The sequence below is a fragment of the Pristiophorus japonicus genome, chromosome 13 (assembly GCF_044704955.1).
Source record: "Pristiophorus japonicus isolate sPriJap1 chromosome 13, sPriJap1.hap1, whole genome shotgun sequence".
Taxonomy (NCBI): domain Eukaryota; kingdom Metazoa; phylum Chordata; class Chondrichthyes; family Pristiophoridae; genus Pristiophorus; species Pristiophorus japonicus.
This window is the reverse complement of record NC_091989.1, coordinates 142,309,617-142,325,491: the sequence shown is the minus strand read 5'-3', so window position 1 is coordinate 142,325,491 and position 15,875 is coordinate 142,309,617. Positions and strand designations below refer to the sequence as shown.

The following is a 15,875-nucleotide window of genomic DNA, read 5'->3' as shown; positions in this document are numbered from 1 at the left end:
GCGAACTTCGAGGAACCTGCACGCAACGCTCCAGAAGCCATTCCATCCCAAGGCCATCTAGTGGTCCTCCGGACATTCCCGCCTCCACTCTAAAGGTACTGGCCCCAGTGACAAGGGTTAACCAGGATGACTGGAGACCTGCTCTGCTGCACGGACCTAGTGTGCGCACATATCGCAGTGTGGGCTGGCCCGTGCTGCCCCTGGGCCCTCGGCTCTTCTTCGCCCCGTACCCTCTTTCGCCGCATCTCCGTCACGATTTCTTGCCGCTCCTCCGCCACAAACATTCGCTGCATCTCCACCACGATCCCTTACCGTTCCTCTGCCACAAAAACACTCGCAGAACCTCCACCGCGATCACCCAGCAAATCTCAGCCATGATCCCTCATCGGTCCTCCACCCCGATCATTCGTTGCAAGTACGCCAAAACCTTCCCACTCCTCTGCTGTACCAGGGCCCAGCCGATGTTCCTTCCCACGCTCCAAACGGTGACCTGGGTCCACATGATGTCACCCAATTGCCTACCTCGAAGCCGTTGCACATTTGTGTCAGCTCGCGCTGGGAGCTGCAGTGGCATGCTCCAGCTGTTTTTGAAGCCCCGACGTGCGGAGATGTTCTCACACAGGTCGGGGTGGCCCCCGATGATGAAGGGCTCGCCGCTCCAGCTCTTTTTGAAGCCCCGACCTGCGGAGGTGTTCTCTCGCAGGTCGGGGTGACCCAGGATGGTGAAGGGCATCAATACACCCTGCATGACAAATGTGTTAGATCGCTCCCAGTCAGGATATATAATTTAAGGGGTAAATTTTCATCTTTTCTCAAAGTGGAAATCTCAGTGGCAAAGTTGAAGGATGAAGATTTACCCCTATATATGTTCAAAGAATTATCAGAAAGAGAATGTCATGGCCACTTCTGAAACACCATTTTATTCCCAATTGTGAGGCTGACCATAATTCACTTGTAAATTCATTAATTTTGAGGTGTTGGTTCAGAGTCAAAATAAAAAGTGTTTCACAGTTTATCGTGACCAAAGCCACATATATTTTTCTATATTACAATAGGGACTACAAATCAAAAGTACTTTGTTGGCTGTAAAGCACTTTGGGACGTTCTGAGGTTGTGAAAAGCGCTATATAAATGTAAGTCTTTTAAATCTTTTATTTTGCTTTTGTGGAAAAATTATGGCATATGATCCCCAGAACACTAATAACAATCCAAAAATCTCAAATAAAAAATGGAATGTGACTTCGTTATCATAAACCAGTTCGAGGAAATAGCAACCCTTTGACTTTAATAAACAATACAATGAATTTTCCATTTTCACACATTGAGAAACTCACAAAAAAGCAGTAAAAAAATCCAGGAATGCCAATATAAACAGAACAGAATTTGACATTCAGTCACTGTAAACCAGTGGCCCTGATCATAATATATCCTCTATTTATAAAATGTCTTTATAGCTAACCAGGTAGGACATGAAGGGAAGAACATTGGATTCCCAACTCTGAGCGTCATGTGTATGAATCTCAGTACTGAGATTCGATGTTCTTAACTTGTGTGACTGAGCTTTGGACAGCTCTTAGGTGGATCACGAAATGGCAAGCATTGCACCTTTTTATGTAGAAGAGATATGGCTCTGATTCTCCAATCTAGAACATCCTATTTTTCTGAAGGTGAAAGTGTGACAATGGGGACACAGTGGAAGAGTGCTTAGAAAGTAGACAAAGGTGAGAAAATAAAAAAGGATCTCTTTTGAGATGAATACAATGTTTTAAATGTAAAAAGACATAGGGCCCGAATTTGGTGAATGCCCCCACCCGCCCAAGTGCCGCCCAAAGGACCGCCAATGGCCACCGAGGTACCTGACGGCACTTTGGGTGAGGTTTTCATCAAAAAGGTCCTTCAAAGGGCGTCGGGCGGCAAATGAGGGACTTACCCCGCCAATCTGGGCGGCAGCCGGCGGGAGATCCCAATCTTGGCGGCAAAGGGGCTTGCCGCCCAAGTGCCGCCAAGGATGGAGTCGGGCCCACAGAGGGTCGAAGACCAGCAAAGAGAAAGCATCAAAAAAAACAAAAAAACATCGGAACATCTTCAGGGGACCCCATACAGGTAAGTCCCTGTTGAGAAAAAAAAATGTTTACTCGCCTTTTTTTTTCAGCTCTTCATACCTACCGTCGGGAACAGACCAGTCTCCTCGCAGCGGTCCACCCCCGTTCTGGCGCCGACTCCCGCCCGCACCAATCTGGCATCTTGGCGGGCGGGAGTCCACTAACGCCACTCGGCCATCCGCTGACATCAGCGGGCGGTTCCCGGCAGCTCTCCTCTCCCGCCCGCTCCAGACCAGATTGAAACTGGCACTGGGCGGAAGCCGAGGAGGCAGTGGGCGGCAGTGGGCAGTGAGTGCATCAATGTTGGGCCCTCAGACAGACCGTTGAAATGGGCGAACACGTGGCAGATGAAGTTTAATGCAGAAAAGTATGAATTGATACATTTGGTAGAAAGAACAAGGAGAAGACATATAAACTAAATGGTACAATCCTAAAGAGAGTGCATGAACAGAGAGACTTGGGGGTATGTGTGCATAAATCATTGAAGGTGACAGGGCAGGTTGAGAAAGCAGTTTAAAAAGTTTTATGGGATCCCGGGCTTCATAAGTAGAGGTATAGAGTACAAAAGTGTGGAAATTATGATGAACCTGTATAAACTACTGGTTCGACCCCAACTGGAGTATTGTATCTAATTCTGCGCACTGCATTTTAGGAAGGATGTGAAGGTCTCCGAAAAGGTGCAAAAGAAAAGGCGGTAATGGGCGGTGAGTGCATCAATTTCAGGCCCATAATATTTTAATGACTGAAAATGAATTGGCTTTATAACAGTCACAGACAAAAACACATATATACATTCACATGTGCCTACATACTGATGTCCTGTAGGACTAAATTAGCTCACATCACCTTTATTGAAAATGTGAGGCTCAGCCAGTAACTTTTGGCTACACAAACACCATAACAAGGAAATAAAGGGAAAGTACGTAATGACTTTAGTTGAGGCAAACATAAAGATTTAAACTCGGGCAATGTTATTTTCAAAGAAGTCAAACAGTCTTTTATTATTTGCCTTACCTGAAGTTAGTGTCTGTGTTGGTTTCCCACCTGTATGAAAAGCAAATACATGACAATGTTTAGGCAACTGTTGTGTTCTCAGTCTGTCTCAGAATTGCACTGTTCTTCTTCCTCTTGAGGCTCTGGTACTCAATACTGTCCATTTTGAGTACAGCAATTTTGAAAAATGCAAGTGCTCTTCCTTAATCTTTTTAGCGAGTTTTGTTCTCATAAAGGTCAGACTGGGGCGGAGGGGGGGGGGCGGGGGCGGAGGCACAGGAGGGAGTTAATGGAACATCGTTATATTTTTCATATAAGCAAATATGTATCAAGCACACAGAGGTCAGATAGAACATTGTCAGAGACAGAGTAAAGCTCCATCTACTTTAGCTCAACTGTTTTCCTTAATCCTAGCCAGAAGAGAAGTCCTACTGCACCAGCACTTTTCAATTTCTCGCACTGGTCATCATTGTGGCCTTTTTGAGTGTGATTGCCAATTAGTGCTGGTTTATGGACAGTTTTGTGCTGTGGGTCGATAACCTTCATAAAATAATATTACTGGGAGCTATTATAGTTGGCAGAGAGAGAAGACTGTCATGCCATCAGCTTGGGCTGGATTCAAATCCAGGTTCCAGGTGAAAAGACAATGCACTAACCCACTGTATCATTTTTGTATCAGCTACATAAAACAAGCACTACATGATTTCCAGTGAAAATGGTTAATTTTTGCATAAAAGCTGCTCTGGGGTTACCTCAACCTCGAAAGGATTAGGGCGAATATTGCCTTGACAACAAGTTTTTTTTTTCAAAACCACAGCAAGCTCTGTTTATCTGAAGATGTTTCTGCATTCTTGCTTGTTTAGTTTGGATGGCACAAGCGCAGCATTTACATTGCAAAACCAGCTTGCTTATCCCGAGGGCAGAAATGTAGGTCTATGATTCTGCTGCCAAGATAAGGGAATCGATTTGGCGATGTACACTAGAGGAATCAGAACATGGGCGATGGCCTTGCCAGATCCAAACTAAACATGAATAAATACAAAAGCACCTCAATTTACAGCGTGTTTCTTTTATTCATGTTAATCTTTACAAAAAAGCCTTCTGTATCAGAGCTTTAAGTTACCAGTTATCTCCAAACATTTGGGAGGGCTCTAACTTGGCATATTGCACTATGGCTACCCCAGTTCCCATTGCAATAATTACTTAAACAAACAAGCTCCACATTAACAGCCTCAGATCCCCACATTCCTTATGCCACCTCTCCCATGCCACTTTTCATAGACTCCTTAACTGCTGAGCTTTACCCTCATTTACTCTATCTTCTTGCAGGACCAGTTGACGCATGAAGCCCGCCACAGGTAGAGCACCAGAGGGGGCTTCCCCAACTTTACATATTTCACCCCCTTAGAGGAGAAGCATTAAGTCATCATCATAGGCGGTCCCTCGAGTCGAGGACGACTTGTTTTCACGCCAAAATGTTCACAGGTGTTTCAATGAAGGACCTAATATTCCAGGTCCAGAACTAAATCTTGAAGGGTGGAAGATGCCTGTGTGTGGATTTTTTTAACGTGTGGTGGCCATTGCACACCAGCCACCACATGGGCTTGACAGAGCAAGGTCTTGGTCCAGTGACAAGGGTTATCCAAGACAACTGAAGACCAGCTCTGTTGCACAGACCTAGTGCACACACATATCGCAGTGTGGGCTTGGCTGTGCTACCCCGGGCCCACGCCTCTTCTGGGCCCCGAACTCACGCCTCTCCTGGGCCAAGATCACGTCCCTCTACAATCTCTCGCTGGTCCTTTACCCCGACCTCGCCACTCCTGCTGTACCTGCCCACGCTCCAATCAGTGACCTGGATCTTGGTGACGTCCAATCCAGTCGCCCTCTTCGCTGCCATTGCTCTCCTGCTCCGTCTGCGCGGCCCCTGGCCTGCGAGCACCACGGAGCAGGCCGGGGAGCAGAAGGAACATCATGACGGCATACTACTCCAGGGAGCAGCATGTGCATTAGGCTGGATAGCCTCTTGTTGGCTGGCCATGGCCTCCTTCTGTGCTGTAAATTTCCATGATTCTATGATTGTCAATCTGCCCACGCCACTCCAATTGGAGCATGGGCAGATTGACAAAACACTAGTTAGGCCACAGCTAGAATACTGCATGCAATTCTGGTCACCGCATTACAGGAAAGTTGTGATTGCACTGGAGAGGGTACAGAGGAGATTTATGAGGATGTTGCTGAATGGCTTCCTCATCCAGAATAATATTGTAACAAGCAAAAAAAAGGGAACAGGGAAGGCATGGGCAATATGGAGAGAGCTGCAGATTGAGACTGTCATGTAAATGAGTGGTACAAAAGCAAAATACTGCGGATGCTGGAATCTGGAATAAAAACAGAGAATGCTGGAAATCTCAGTGGGTCAGGCAGCACCTGTGGAGAATGGGCAGTGTGAGGTTTGAAAAAAAAAACAAGTTAGAGTGAATCATAGAATCATAGAAATTTACAACACAGAAGGAGGCCATTTCGGCCCACCGTGTCTGTGCCGGCCAACACGAGGCTATCCAGCCTAATCCAACTTTCCATCTTTAGGTCGGTAGCTCTGCAGGTCACGGCACTTCAAGTGCATATCCAAGTACTTTTTAAATGTGGTGAGGGTTTCTGCCTCTACCACCCTTTCAGGCAGTAAGTTCCAGACCCCCTCTGGATGAAGAAATTTCCCCTCAAATCCCCTCTAAACCTTCTCCCAATTACTTTAAATTTATGTGCCCTGGTTATTGACCCCTCTGCTAAAGGAAATAGGCCCTTTCTATCCACTATATCTAGGCCACTCATAATTTTATACACTTCAATGAGGCCTCCGCTCAGCCCCCTCTGTTCCAAGGAACATGGGAGGCGACACCAAGCTACGCAAGAGTCATTGACAAGGGCCACCTCAGTCGCATGTACAGAATGAGGAGCCAACCACCACCCAAGATCCTGGCTCTGAGATAGCGCTTAGAAAGAGCACTAGTAGGGACCTAGGGTGTTAGGAAAGAGTAGGGCAATTGTGTGTATTTTCAGCTATTGTATTAAAATAGTCTTTACATTGACATGTGCTTTGTTATTCATGGAGGTTAGTCATGCAGGAAAGGATGCATTTATTTAGTGCTGACTTATTCACTCTGATGATTATTACTGGCATGGTAAGGGCAAAAAGGCATGATGTGCTGTCATGTGGTGGGATGGGTAGTGGATTGAGAGAATGCCTCTCTTTGTACCTGTGGGAGAAGGAGATCAGGCTGTAGTGTCAAAGGTGGACTATGCCACACAACAGAGAAGACTTCAAAGATGATCTGTTTGCCAAGCTCATTGCAACAGTCACTGAGGATTCGTGAGTACTGGCCATCGTGATGCATTGCTCCATGTAGTTCTGGTTCCAACTGAGCAAGGGCCTCCTCATCATCCATGTCAAAGTCCAGCCCTTCCTGAAGTGCAAAGCTGTGAATGGCACAGCAAGCTACAACTATTTTTGACACCCAATTTGGAGCATACTGCAGTGCCCCTCATGACATATCCAGGCAGCAAAAATCCTGCTTTCACTACCCTGATGGTCCTCTCCATTGCTGCCATTCGGGTCACTCTTATTGGGGTCATTAGCCATGGGAGAAGAGGGTAGATGTTGTCATCGAGAAGCTATCGCTTGATTTGATTCTTTTCTCTAAAGAGGTCAGGTAGGGTTGAATTATGAAGGATGAAGGCATCAGGACAACTTCCTGCAAATCAAGCATTGGCATGCAGGATCATCTGATTGTTGTCCTATGCGATTTGGACACTGAGGGAGTGGAAGCTCTTCCTCTTTATATTGTGGGTGCTCTGTAGGCACTCTCAAAGCAATGTAGCTACCATCGATTCGACCCTGTATTTTGAGGAAGCCAGCGATCCCAAAAAACTGTATGGCCCACTCTCACTGCTGTCTTGTAGTATTATCAAAGGTGATGAATTGGCCTGCTCTCCTGTAAAGGGTGCCAGTGACTTGACAAATCCATGCCTGCACTGCACACTGGCTGATAGATCCTCTTTGAATCCTGCAATGATCCTGTGCCGAAGAAGTTGAAGGATGGTGGTCAACTATATAGCCAGGCAGGCAAATGAGAATGGCTTGAGGTCTTCATGAAGCAGAAAGAGGTGCCCTGTTGCTTCTTTGTTGAAATGCACTCAACTTATGCACAATTCAGCAGATAGGCTCTTGTAATACCTTTGTTGCCTGTATATACTATGGGTGTGGTGGTGTTGGGGAGGGGGGGGGAGGTGGAGGGAATACCTGGTGTGCTGTAATTTCCTGAAATGGTGCTCGTCTCTCCTTAGAAACACCCTGTGCTGCTGCTGCTCCTCCTCCTCCTCCTCCTCCTCCATGATAATGGCATGCAATGATATGCCAATAAAGAATGCCATACCTGCTCAGGAGAAGCCCTCACTGAGAGAAGTGGAGTCCAAAAATATGCCAGAGGGCCGACCCTGTCAGAAGCAAGTGCAGGTATCCCCCCGCGCACCCCCCCCCAAAAAAACCTGTAAAAAACATTTCCCAGCTGTAAAAATCAAAACTCACTAACTCCTCACTTCTGCTGTGGTTAGGTGATCCTGGCAACTGGTGCATTACTTAACTAGGTATATGAACATAAGAACTAGGAGCAGGAGTAGGCCATTTGGCCCCTAAAGTTTGCTCTGCCATTTAATAAGATCATGACTGATCTGATCATGGACTCAGGTCTACCTCACTGCCCGCTCCTGCACCTATTTTCTATGTTTCTATGTTTCCCCATAACCCTTTATTCCTTTTTAGTTAAAAATCTGTCTATCTCTGCCTTAAATATATTCAATGACCCTGGGGCAGAAAATTCCATAGATTTAAAACCCTCTGAGAGAAGAAAATTATCCTCATGTCAGTTTTAAATGGATGGCCCCTTATTCTGAGTCTATGCCCCCTAGTCTTAGTTTCCCATATGAGTATCCTCTCTGCATCTACCTTGTCGAAACCCCTCATTATCTTATGTTTTGATAAGATCTCCTCTCATTCTTCTGAACTCCAATGAGTATAGACCCAACCCACTCAACCTATCTTCATAAGTCAACCCCCCCATCTCCGGAATCAACCTAGTGAACCTTCTCTGAACAGCCTTCAATGCAAATATATCCTTCCTTAAATACGGAGACCAAAACTGTACGGTAGTGTAGTGATTATGTTACTGGACCTGTAATCCAGAGAGTTGGTCTAATAATCTAGAGAATGGTGAGGTTAAATCCCACCAGTATAAGAATTTGATTTCAGTTTTTTTTTAAATCTGGAAATTAGAAGCTTGTATCAGTAAAAGTGACCACAAAGTTATTGGATTGTCGTGAAAATCCAACTGGTTCAATAATGTCCTTTAGGGAAGGAAACTTGCCCTCCTTGCTTAGTCTGGGCTTTATGTTACTTCAGCCCCACACCACTGTGATTGACTCTAAAGCAGCTTAGCAAGTTAGTCAGTTCTATCAAACTGCTACAAATATGCCTAACAGCATTGTGGGAGCACCTTCACCACATGGACTGCAGCGGTTCATCACCTTCTCAGGGCCACTAGGGATGGTCAAAAAGTGCCAGCCTTACCAGTGAATCTCAAACTAACTTACCAAGATTGCATTGGCAGTGCAAACCCAGAAAATTCTCAGCTGCTACGCCACTGGCTATCAGTCTGATATATGCAAAATGGGACCAAAGGGAGGCTCAAATAATGCAATGCAGCTTGGGGATAGTGTTTTAATGGCTGCAAACTAGTGGAGCAAGTGATTACTCTTGCCTGAACAAATTATCACGCCATTTATACACTGCTAATGCACTAAAAACAGTGAGGAAACAACCCCTCCCCAATGATTCCTCGGCCTCCACTTTTTCTTCTCCCATTTTCCTCACTATCCTTGGATGTATCCCACTGGGTCCCTGTACTTTGTTCTCCTTTTGCTTAACTAATTTCTCTAATACTCTCCTTTTATTTATGTTTTGGTTCCTGGAGGATTTTCAATATAAGCAGATATTTTCTACAGATATATATGATAAAAATGTGACATTATTTCTGCGAGTTTCTAAATGTCCAGTGTTCAACATTATAGAGATTCACAGAACTGCGAACTATGCATGTTATTGGTGGTAATAACTATAGTTTCATATTTTTAAATGCAAATTAAGCAATGGCAAATTGACAAAGTAGTAATTAGATGTTAACCTTGACATAATTTTCACACTCTCACCTCTGAATCAGAAGTTGTGAGTTCAAGTCTCACTCCAGAGACTTGAGCAAAATCTAAGCTAGCACTTCAGTGCAGTATTGAGGGAATGCAACACTGTCAAAGATGCCATCTTTCAGATGAGAGTTAAACCGAGGCCCAGTCTACCCCGTCAGATGGACGTAAAATATCCCACGGTCTATTTTGAAGAAGAGCAGGGGAGTTCTCCCGTGTCCTGCCCAATATTTATCCCTCAACCAACAGCAGTAAAACAGATTAATTGGTCATTATCTCATTGCTGTTTGTGCACATATTGGCTACCACGTTTGATACATTATACTCGTGACTATACTTCAAAAGTTCTTCACTGCGTATAAAGGGCATTGGGAAGTCCTGAGGAGGTGAAAGGTGTTACATAAATGCAAGTCTTTCTCAAATAACCCAGCAGCAATCTGCTCAGACATATTCCGGTCGATCCTGGACAACGTAGCAAGACTCGTGAGATATTGCACTGATTATTAAACGGGAAGATTATAGAAATGTAAGGCTACATCGTAAAACCTGTGGAACCCCATTTGGAGACTGGTTTTCTATATGCCGGGAATAAATGGATTAGATTAGCACATAGTACCGCACTACATCGCACTGACTCCCCACATGGTGGCGATGTGACTCCACTTACCGGAGGTGTGCTGTCCGATAATGGCTGCGTTACCCGGGGGTGGAGAGACAGAGGCGGGGGTGGATGAGGAGGCTGCCTCGCCACCAGGGGCGGCTTCCGCCACTCGCCGCTTGTCGGAGCCGGGCACCGGGGTGGAGCGCACGCTGCTCCTGCGGGGTCCGTTACTCTGAATGTGGGAGACCGCTTCGGCCGCTTGCATGTCCGGTCTGTAGCGGGCTGTGACCCGTAAGGTGGCCTGGGCTTTGTGTTCCTGAGTTTCGTCGTCGATAAAGTCGATGACTCTGCATTCATAAATGCCCTCGTCCTCCTTCTTAACACCCGAGAGCCGCAGCTTATGCGAAATGTCATTGCCCATCACCCGGACAGTCTGCAGACAGAGAAAGCGCGGTATCAGAACACGGGGCTCCAGACACAAGACAATAATGTCACTAACAGGGAAATGATCGAATTGAAACATATACAAACTATGAACTTAATACCAGTCAACATGAAGAATGTGGGGAAATAACAGAAAATAAAAGTAAATAACAATTAAAACGGCAACACTATTCAATTGAAACATTGTAAAAAAAAATATACGTGTGTGGATTTTCACAAAAACGAAAGAGGTAATGGAATAGTTTTAATAATAACAGAACAGCATGATGATGAAATAATGACTGGGTTTAAATATGCTAAACATGTAATTAGTTAATTTAGGGAATAGTGGCTGAAGAAACATAAGTGTCTGAGGATGAAAGCTTTCTCGTTTTAAGTATATCGCTATCATTTCTATCGGCAGGAATTTATAGCGCAATTCTGTAAAATCGTGAATCAAGCATTTTACGGATTACAACGAGGAGGAAGTACAGAGCTACGGATGACCTTCTCTAATGTGGCTAGGTCGCCTCCACGTAATTTTTTAGGGAAAATGTTGCTACATATTCAAAGGATTCATAGTAGGGTTTTGTTTATTAACAACACGTAGAGGAAAATGGCACTTACGCTTATTTTGGTCGCATCCTTACTTAATGTGACCTGGAACAAGTAAAGAGATTGTATCAGAATCCCCAGACAAGCAAGCCACTCTGAAAGACAAATCTGTCTGACAGATATCAGCAGGGGGAAGAGGTTATTAGAAACAAGAGTGGAATGTCATTGCTTGGTCTTGATTTTTTTTCTATGGTGTGGATTGCTCTGGGCCATCAATAATGCATTTAACTAGTGTTTTATTTAAACACATTTCGGTTCCACCCCATGTTTTTGCCACATCTGGAGTTAGACGTCAGCAATTATTATGCAAATAACGCACCTGAATCAGAGCGCATTTGAAACATTACTAATCCGCCCTGAAACCATTAACTGACGCCATCAATTGCATTGCACGTAACAGTGTGTTCATACATGTATTCGTTCAATTATAATATGCTACATGTATTACAGTGTCACAGCCAGCTTTGTGTGCTCGGTGTGAGGATGACTAACGCAGATCTGCAGGAGTCTGCTATTGTACATGTGGCAGGTTTCCGATCGCAGAGGAACAAATGAAAGAGATCATATTGAAGACCCTGTGCGACAGATCCGTCCCACAACACAACACTCCTGTCCCCGAACTCCCCCCAAGCTTGATCGTTGTCTCTTTGACCAAAGGAAAAGGACTTATTGAGTTCCTGGCATCATGTGTGGGCCTCCCTTACATGGAAGCTCGTCTGTCCTCAAGACTCTTTCAGGATGACTACGGTCAATAGGATTGAGACTGCAATCAAAGCTAAGATTTCCATTCTGATGCTAGTTCACTGTAGTGCTGGCGTTTGTCGGGGCTACCCCGACATTCTCTAGCTCTCCCACATCTCCAATGTCGGTGCTACCTCGATATTCTCCAGTTCTGCCCACATTTCCAATGTCGGGGCTACCTCGAAATTCTCCAGCTCTCCCCACATCTCCAATGTCGGGGCTACCCTGACATTCTCCAGCTCTCCTCACATCTCCAATGTCTGCTTTGCTGTCTCACACGTATGAGACGGTCTGCATTTGACTTCCTCAGGACTGTGCAATACACCTTACAGTCTCAGTTTAGTTGTAAGTCTATTGTGGCGTTTGTATCCTAAACTTTCGCCTGCAGTGAGTTTGAACTATTACAAGTACTGTCCCGAATTATTCATCATTTACCCGAGAAAATTCCCATCTGCCTCGATTTTCTACAAGAAACCCTAAATTGACTCTACTAGTATTTACATGACCTCGTTTTTGTCTTTGGGACAGTGGTGGTTGAGGGGAGACCTTATTGAGGTGTATAAAATTATGAGGGGCCTCGATAGAGTGGATAGGAAGGACATATTTCCCTTTGCAGAGGAGTCAACAACCAGGGGACATAGATTCAAAGTAATTAGTAGGAGGTTTCGAGGGGATTTGAGGGGATTTATTTTCACCCAGAGGGTGTGAGGGTTTGGAACTCATTGCCTGAAAGAATGGTAAAGGCAGAAAACCTCACCACATTTAACGAGTACTTGGATATGCACTCGCAGACCAAGAGCTGGAAAGTGGCATTAGGCTGGATGGCTCTTTGTCGGCCAGCGTGGACATTAGGGCCGAAATGGCCTCCTTCCGTGCTGTACATTTCTATGATTCTATGACTCGTCGTCATTGGGTTTTTTACTTCTCTAGATAGATTCTCTATCAGGTATCTCCTTGAAAGTTCAAACCTTGACTTACAGTGGCCTTCTATTAGGACTGTTGCATAGTTGTCATATTTCGTGCATTTATTTCAGCGTTGGCTGGATTTTTCTCTTGTCCTTGCCTTGAATTTTAGTTTCTTTTTTTAAAGAAATGTCTCTACCACAAGCTTCCTCATATACTTTCTCTTTCAGTGTTGTGAGATGTGGCACTGACTGTTGTTGACTCCCTGCAAATTCGAGTTCTCATCCCCCACCCCCACCGCCTCATAATTGACGGTAAATGCATTATCACATAGACAGAGGATTTCTTTAGGTTAAGGAATGTCGGTCAGTATTCCACAAATGCCCCGGAGGCCCTCGTCCAAGTTGCCCTTGTCCAGCTTTGTTCTTACCTTGGCTCTGCTTCCCTGGGCGCTGTGTGCCAGCTCCTGTGCCAGCTCTCTGGAGACTTCCCTCAGGTACCACCACTGGATCTCCAGGGAATACGAGGTGGTCCCGCTGGCTCGGAACGCACAAGACATCTCAATGTCGTCCCCTTCTTTAGCAGCCACATCCTGGGGGACTTCAAGAAATTTGGCTGACAGAAGGAAGAGAACATTATAAATCGATGGTTAACATACAGGATGAGTCTTTCTCGGACAGTTACCCCTGACTTCAGTGAAACGTGGAGAGCCTACCGTGTTTAAGTACTCCCGTTACTCCTGTTCCTACCTATGTAATCATTTGACTTCGCCTACAACAGGTATGACACACTACTGATACTTCGCCCAATTCCAGTTAAACGGCGCGCATCCGTCAGTAGTTTTCTTCATTGCTGGCATTTAAAATAAGTCACAATGCTATATAACAAAAAAATGAAAAACACCCATGCGAAGCAGCCCAACTGTCCAAGTCGCTCCATTTTTTCAAGTGCGACTTTCAATGAAAATCAAATGATTATAAAATGAACGAGCATTCTAACATTCTCACTCAGTACTGGGCAACTCCGAAAACTAGAGACTGTTGACTGACGACGTATTTTGAGGCTGTCACCAACACTAGCAGCTCAGCGAGACTGAAATGGCTAATTCTGTAAAATATGCAGTCAACACTTGGCACCATTTAGTTACAAGTCGCGGCCACTTAGTTGTTTCTTGTCTAATTTACTGCAGTTTCCGTGGCCTCGACCCGCTCAAAGCCACTGATACTCACAGAGCTCCACAATGATAAGCCGCTTGCATCGATTACAAAACACCACTCACCGTTTACACACAGCAAAAGTGGTGCGTTTAGCATCAAGTAATAGAGAATGTTGGCGATCCCGCGATTTTCCATTTCATAGAGAGACTTGTGCTGGGCAGAACAAGCGCCAGGCAGTGTCAGATCTCGAGTCCTCTGGAGTGCGGCAATCCCATCCCAGTTAACAGAGTCTCAAATAATCGCTCTCCAAGGTTACAAATGGGCAATACTCAGTGCAGTCCGACTGGAAACGAAGAAGGCGATCAACAACTTGATGGGACCCCCGTCCTTCGATTTACTCCTGGCGGGAACACGCTGCCTCTGGTATCTGACCAAGATGCCTCCCAATCTCACAAACACGTCTCGCTTGAATTCATATTCGGAATATAGGTGTGATCGGAAGCACAGGTTATTTCCCCAGAATCAGAGATGGGAAGTGGCTGCAGGGACCAGGCAGGGCAATGATACTTGAGCTGCACTCGCTAGCACCCATTCCCGTGTGAAACAGTCTCTGATCCGCGGGACAAGCTCACCGATGCAGCCGCGTATTCTCCAGTCTGCTGGTGGGAAATGTGCACCTCGCTGGGTCGGATCTTCCTTTTTTGTTGTTGTTGTTATTGCTGCTGCCGCTGACTTTGTGGGTCAGCGGGAGGAGAGACGAAGAGGGCTCCTGGGCATCTCTAAACGGCAGCAGCAGGAGCAGCACTGGGAGCAGCGCGCGCTCACAGATAGCACGAACACAAAACACGGTGCTCGAAAATCCCAACCAACAGGCAGGGAGCGGGAAATACACACACACACTCACTCGAACGGCTCCAACATCAACACCCTCCTGAACCTATCGGGCCAATGAATAACACTGACGTCTCACGCAAGCAGCCCGAGTTGCGAATTCTGTCGGCTGCGCCATCCCGAGCAAGCACCACATCCATCCTATATGATATGCCTTTCAGTCACGTATATATATATATATATATGTTTGCAAAGGTGCATCCTGAATTGCAATGCATTAGGGACTCTCTAATCAGATAGCCCCTGGGGACAATAAATAAAACCGGTGCCTCTGGCTGGGTTTAAAAAAAATCCGAAATGAATTTAGCTGCAAGAGGACGAATTTCAATCAGACTTTTGGCTTTGATAGCAGTGCTGAGGGGCAGCTATAATAACAGCACACCACTGGAATGGGGAAATTCTCTCTAATCCACAGTGTGTGTGTAGTCTGCGTGCGAGGACGTTGGATTTCTGCATGCCGGTGACACACTAGACTGTCTCAACTCTTTCCCAGTTACCAGATACTGCTGAAATTCTTTGAACGATGTTAGTACTGTTGACACAAAAGCGAATGCTGGAATCTGGAATAAAAACAGAACATGCTGTAAATCTGACGAAGGGTCATCGACCCGAAACGTTAACGCTGCTTTCCCTCCACAGATGCTGCCTGACCCGCTGAGATTTCCATCATTATCTATTATTTAATACAGTTGACTGCGGATAACGTGGTCGGATATAAAACACGCCGTCCCGATACCAGCATGTTTCTAATGAATGCACCGTGTCTTGTCATTTGCCCCATGACCGTGTTGCATATAATTGGTTGCCCATGGTCTGTATTTTGTGTGTCTGAACCGATTACACATCACACTAGCAAACTGTAATAGTATGTACCAGACACGTCCCATCTCCTTTACAGTACACGATGCAAACTTAAAGTCCGTTATGTGCCCAGTTATAAATATTGATAATGTACTGTGCGTCTCCACAAACCTCCCATCTGCTATATTTGTGGGGCGCCTCTCTCATTTCCCAGTTCTTTGCTTCATAAGTCTTAAACCACAGTAAGATCCGTGAACAAAAGGGGATAGCGAAATATCTGATTATTTTGGGGTGAGTCGGCGATCCAGCTCAGGCTGTCCATTATTATCCAATCATTTCATAATATTTCACTTTCCTTATCCTACTGGAACGACATTGAGAAGTTTTTTCATGCAA

The 15,875-nt window shown here is 45.4% G+C and overlaps 1 protein-coding gene across 2 annotated transcripts in view; it reads right to left on the bottom strand.

The window, feature by feature from the left end:
- The window catches only part of vstm2b (V-set and transmembrane domain containing 2B), a 34,509-nt gene extending 19,823 nt beyond the window's left edge, over positions 1-14,686 (bottom strand). The window contains exons 1-5 of one of the 2 annotated variants that reach the window (XM_070896953.1): positions 13,910-14,686; positions 13,061-13,245; positions 10,999-11,031; positions 10,015-10,381; positions 3,117-3,146 (exon numbers count right to left, since the gene is read on the bottom strand). In XM_070896953.1, the coding sequence (XP_070753054.1) occupies positions 3,117-3,146; positions 10,015-10,381; positions 10,999-11,031; positions 13,061-13,245; positions 13,910-13,982 (688 nt within the window). In that variant the 5' untranslated portion in view covers positions 13,983-14,686. The remainder of the gene's footprint in view (positions 1-3,116; positions 3,147-10,014; positions 10,382-10,998; positions 11,032-13,060; positions 13,246-13,909) is intronic. The other variant, XM_070896955.1, reaches the window with a different exon arrangement.
- Positions 14,687-15,875: the final 1,189 nt, after the last annotated feature.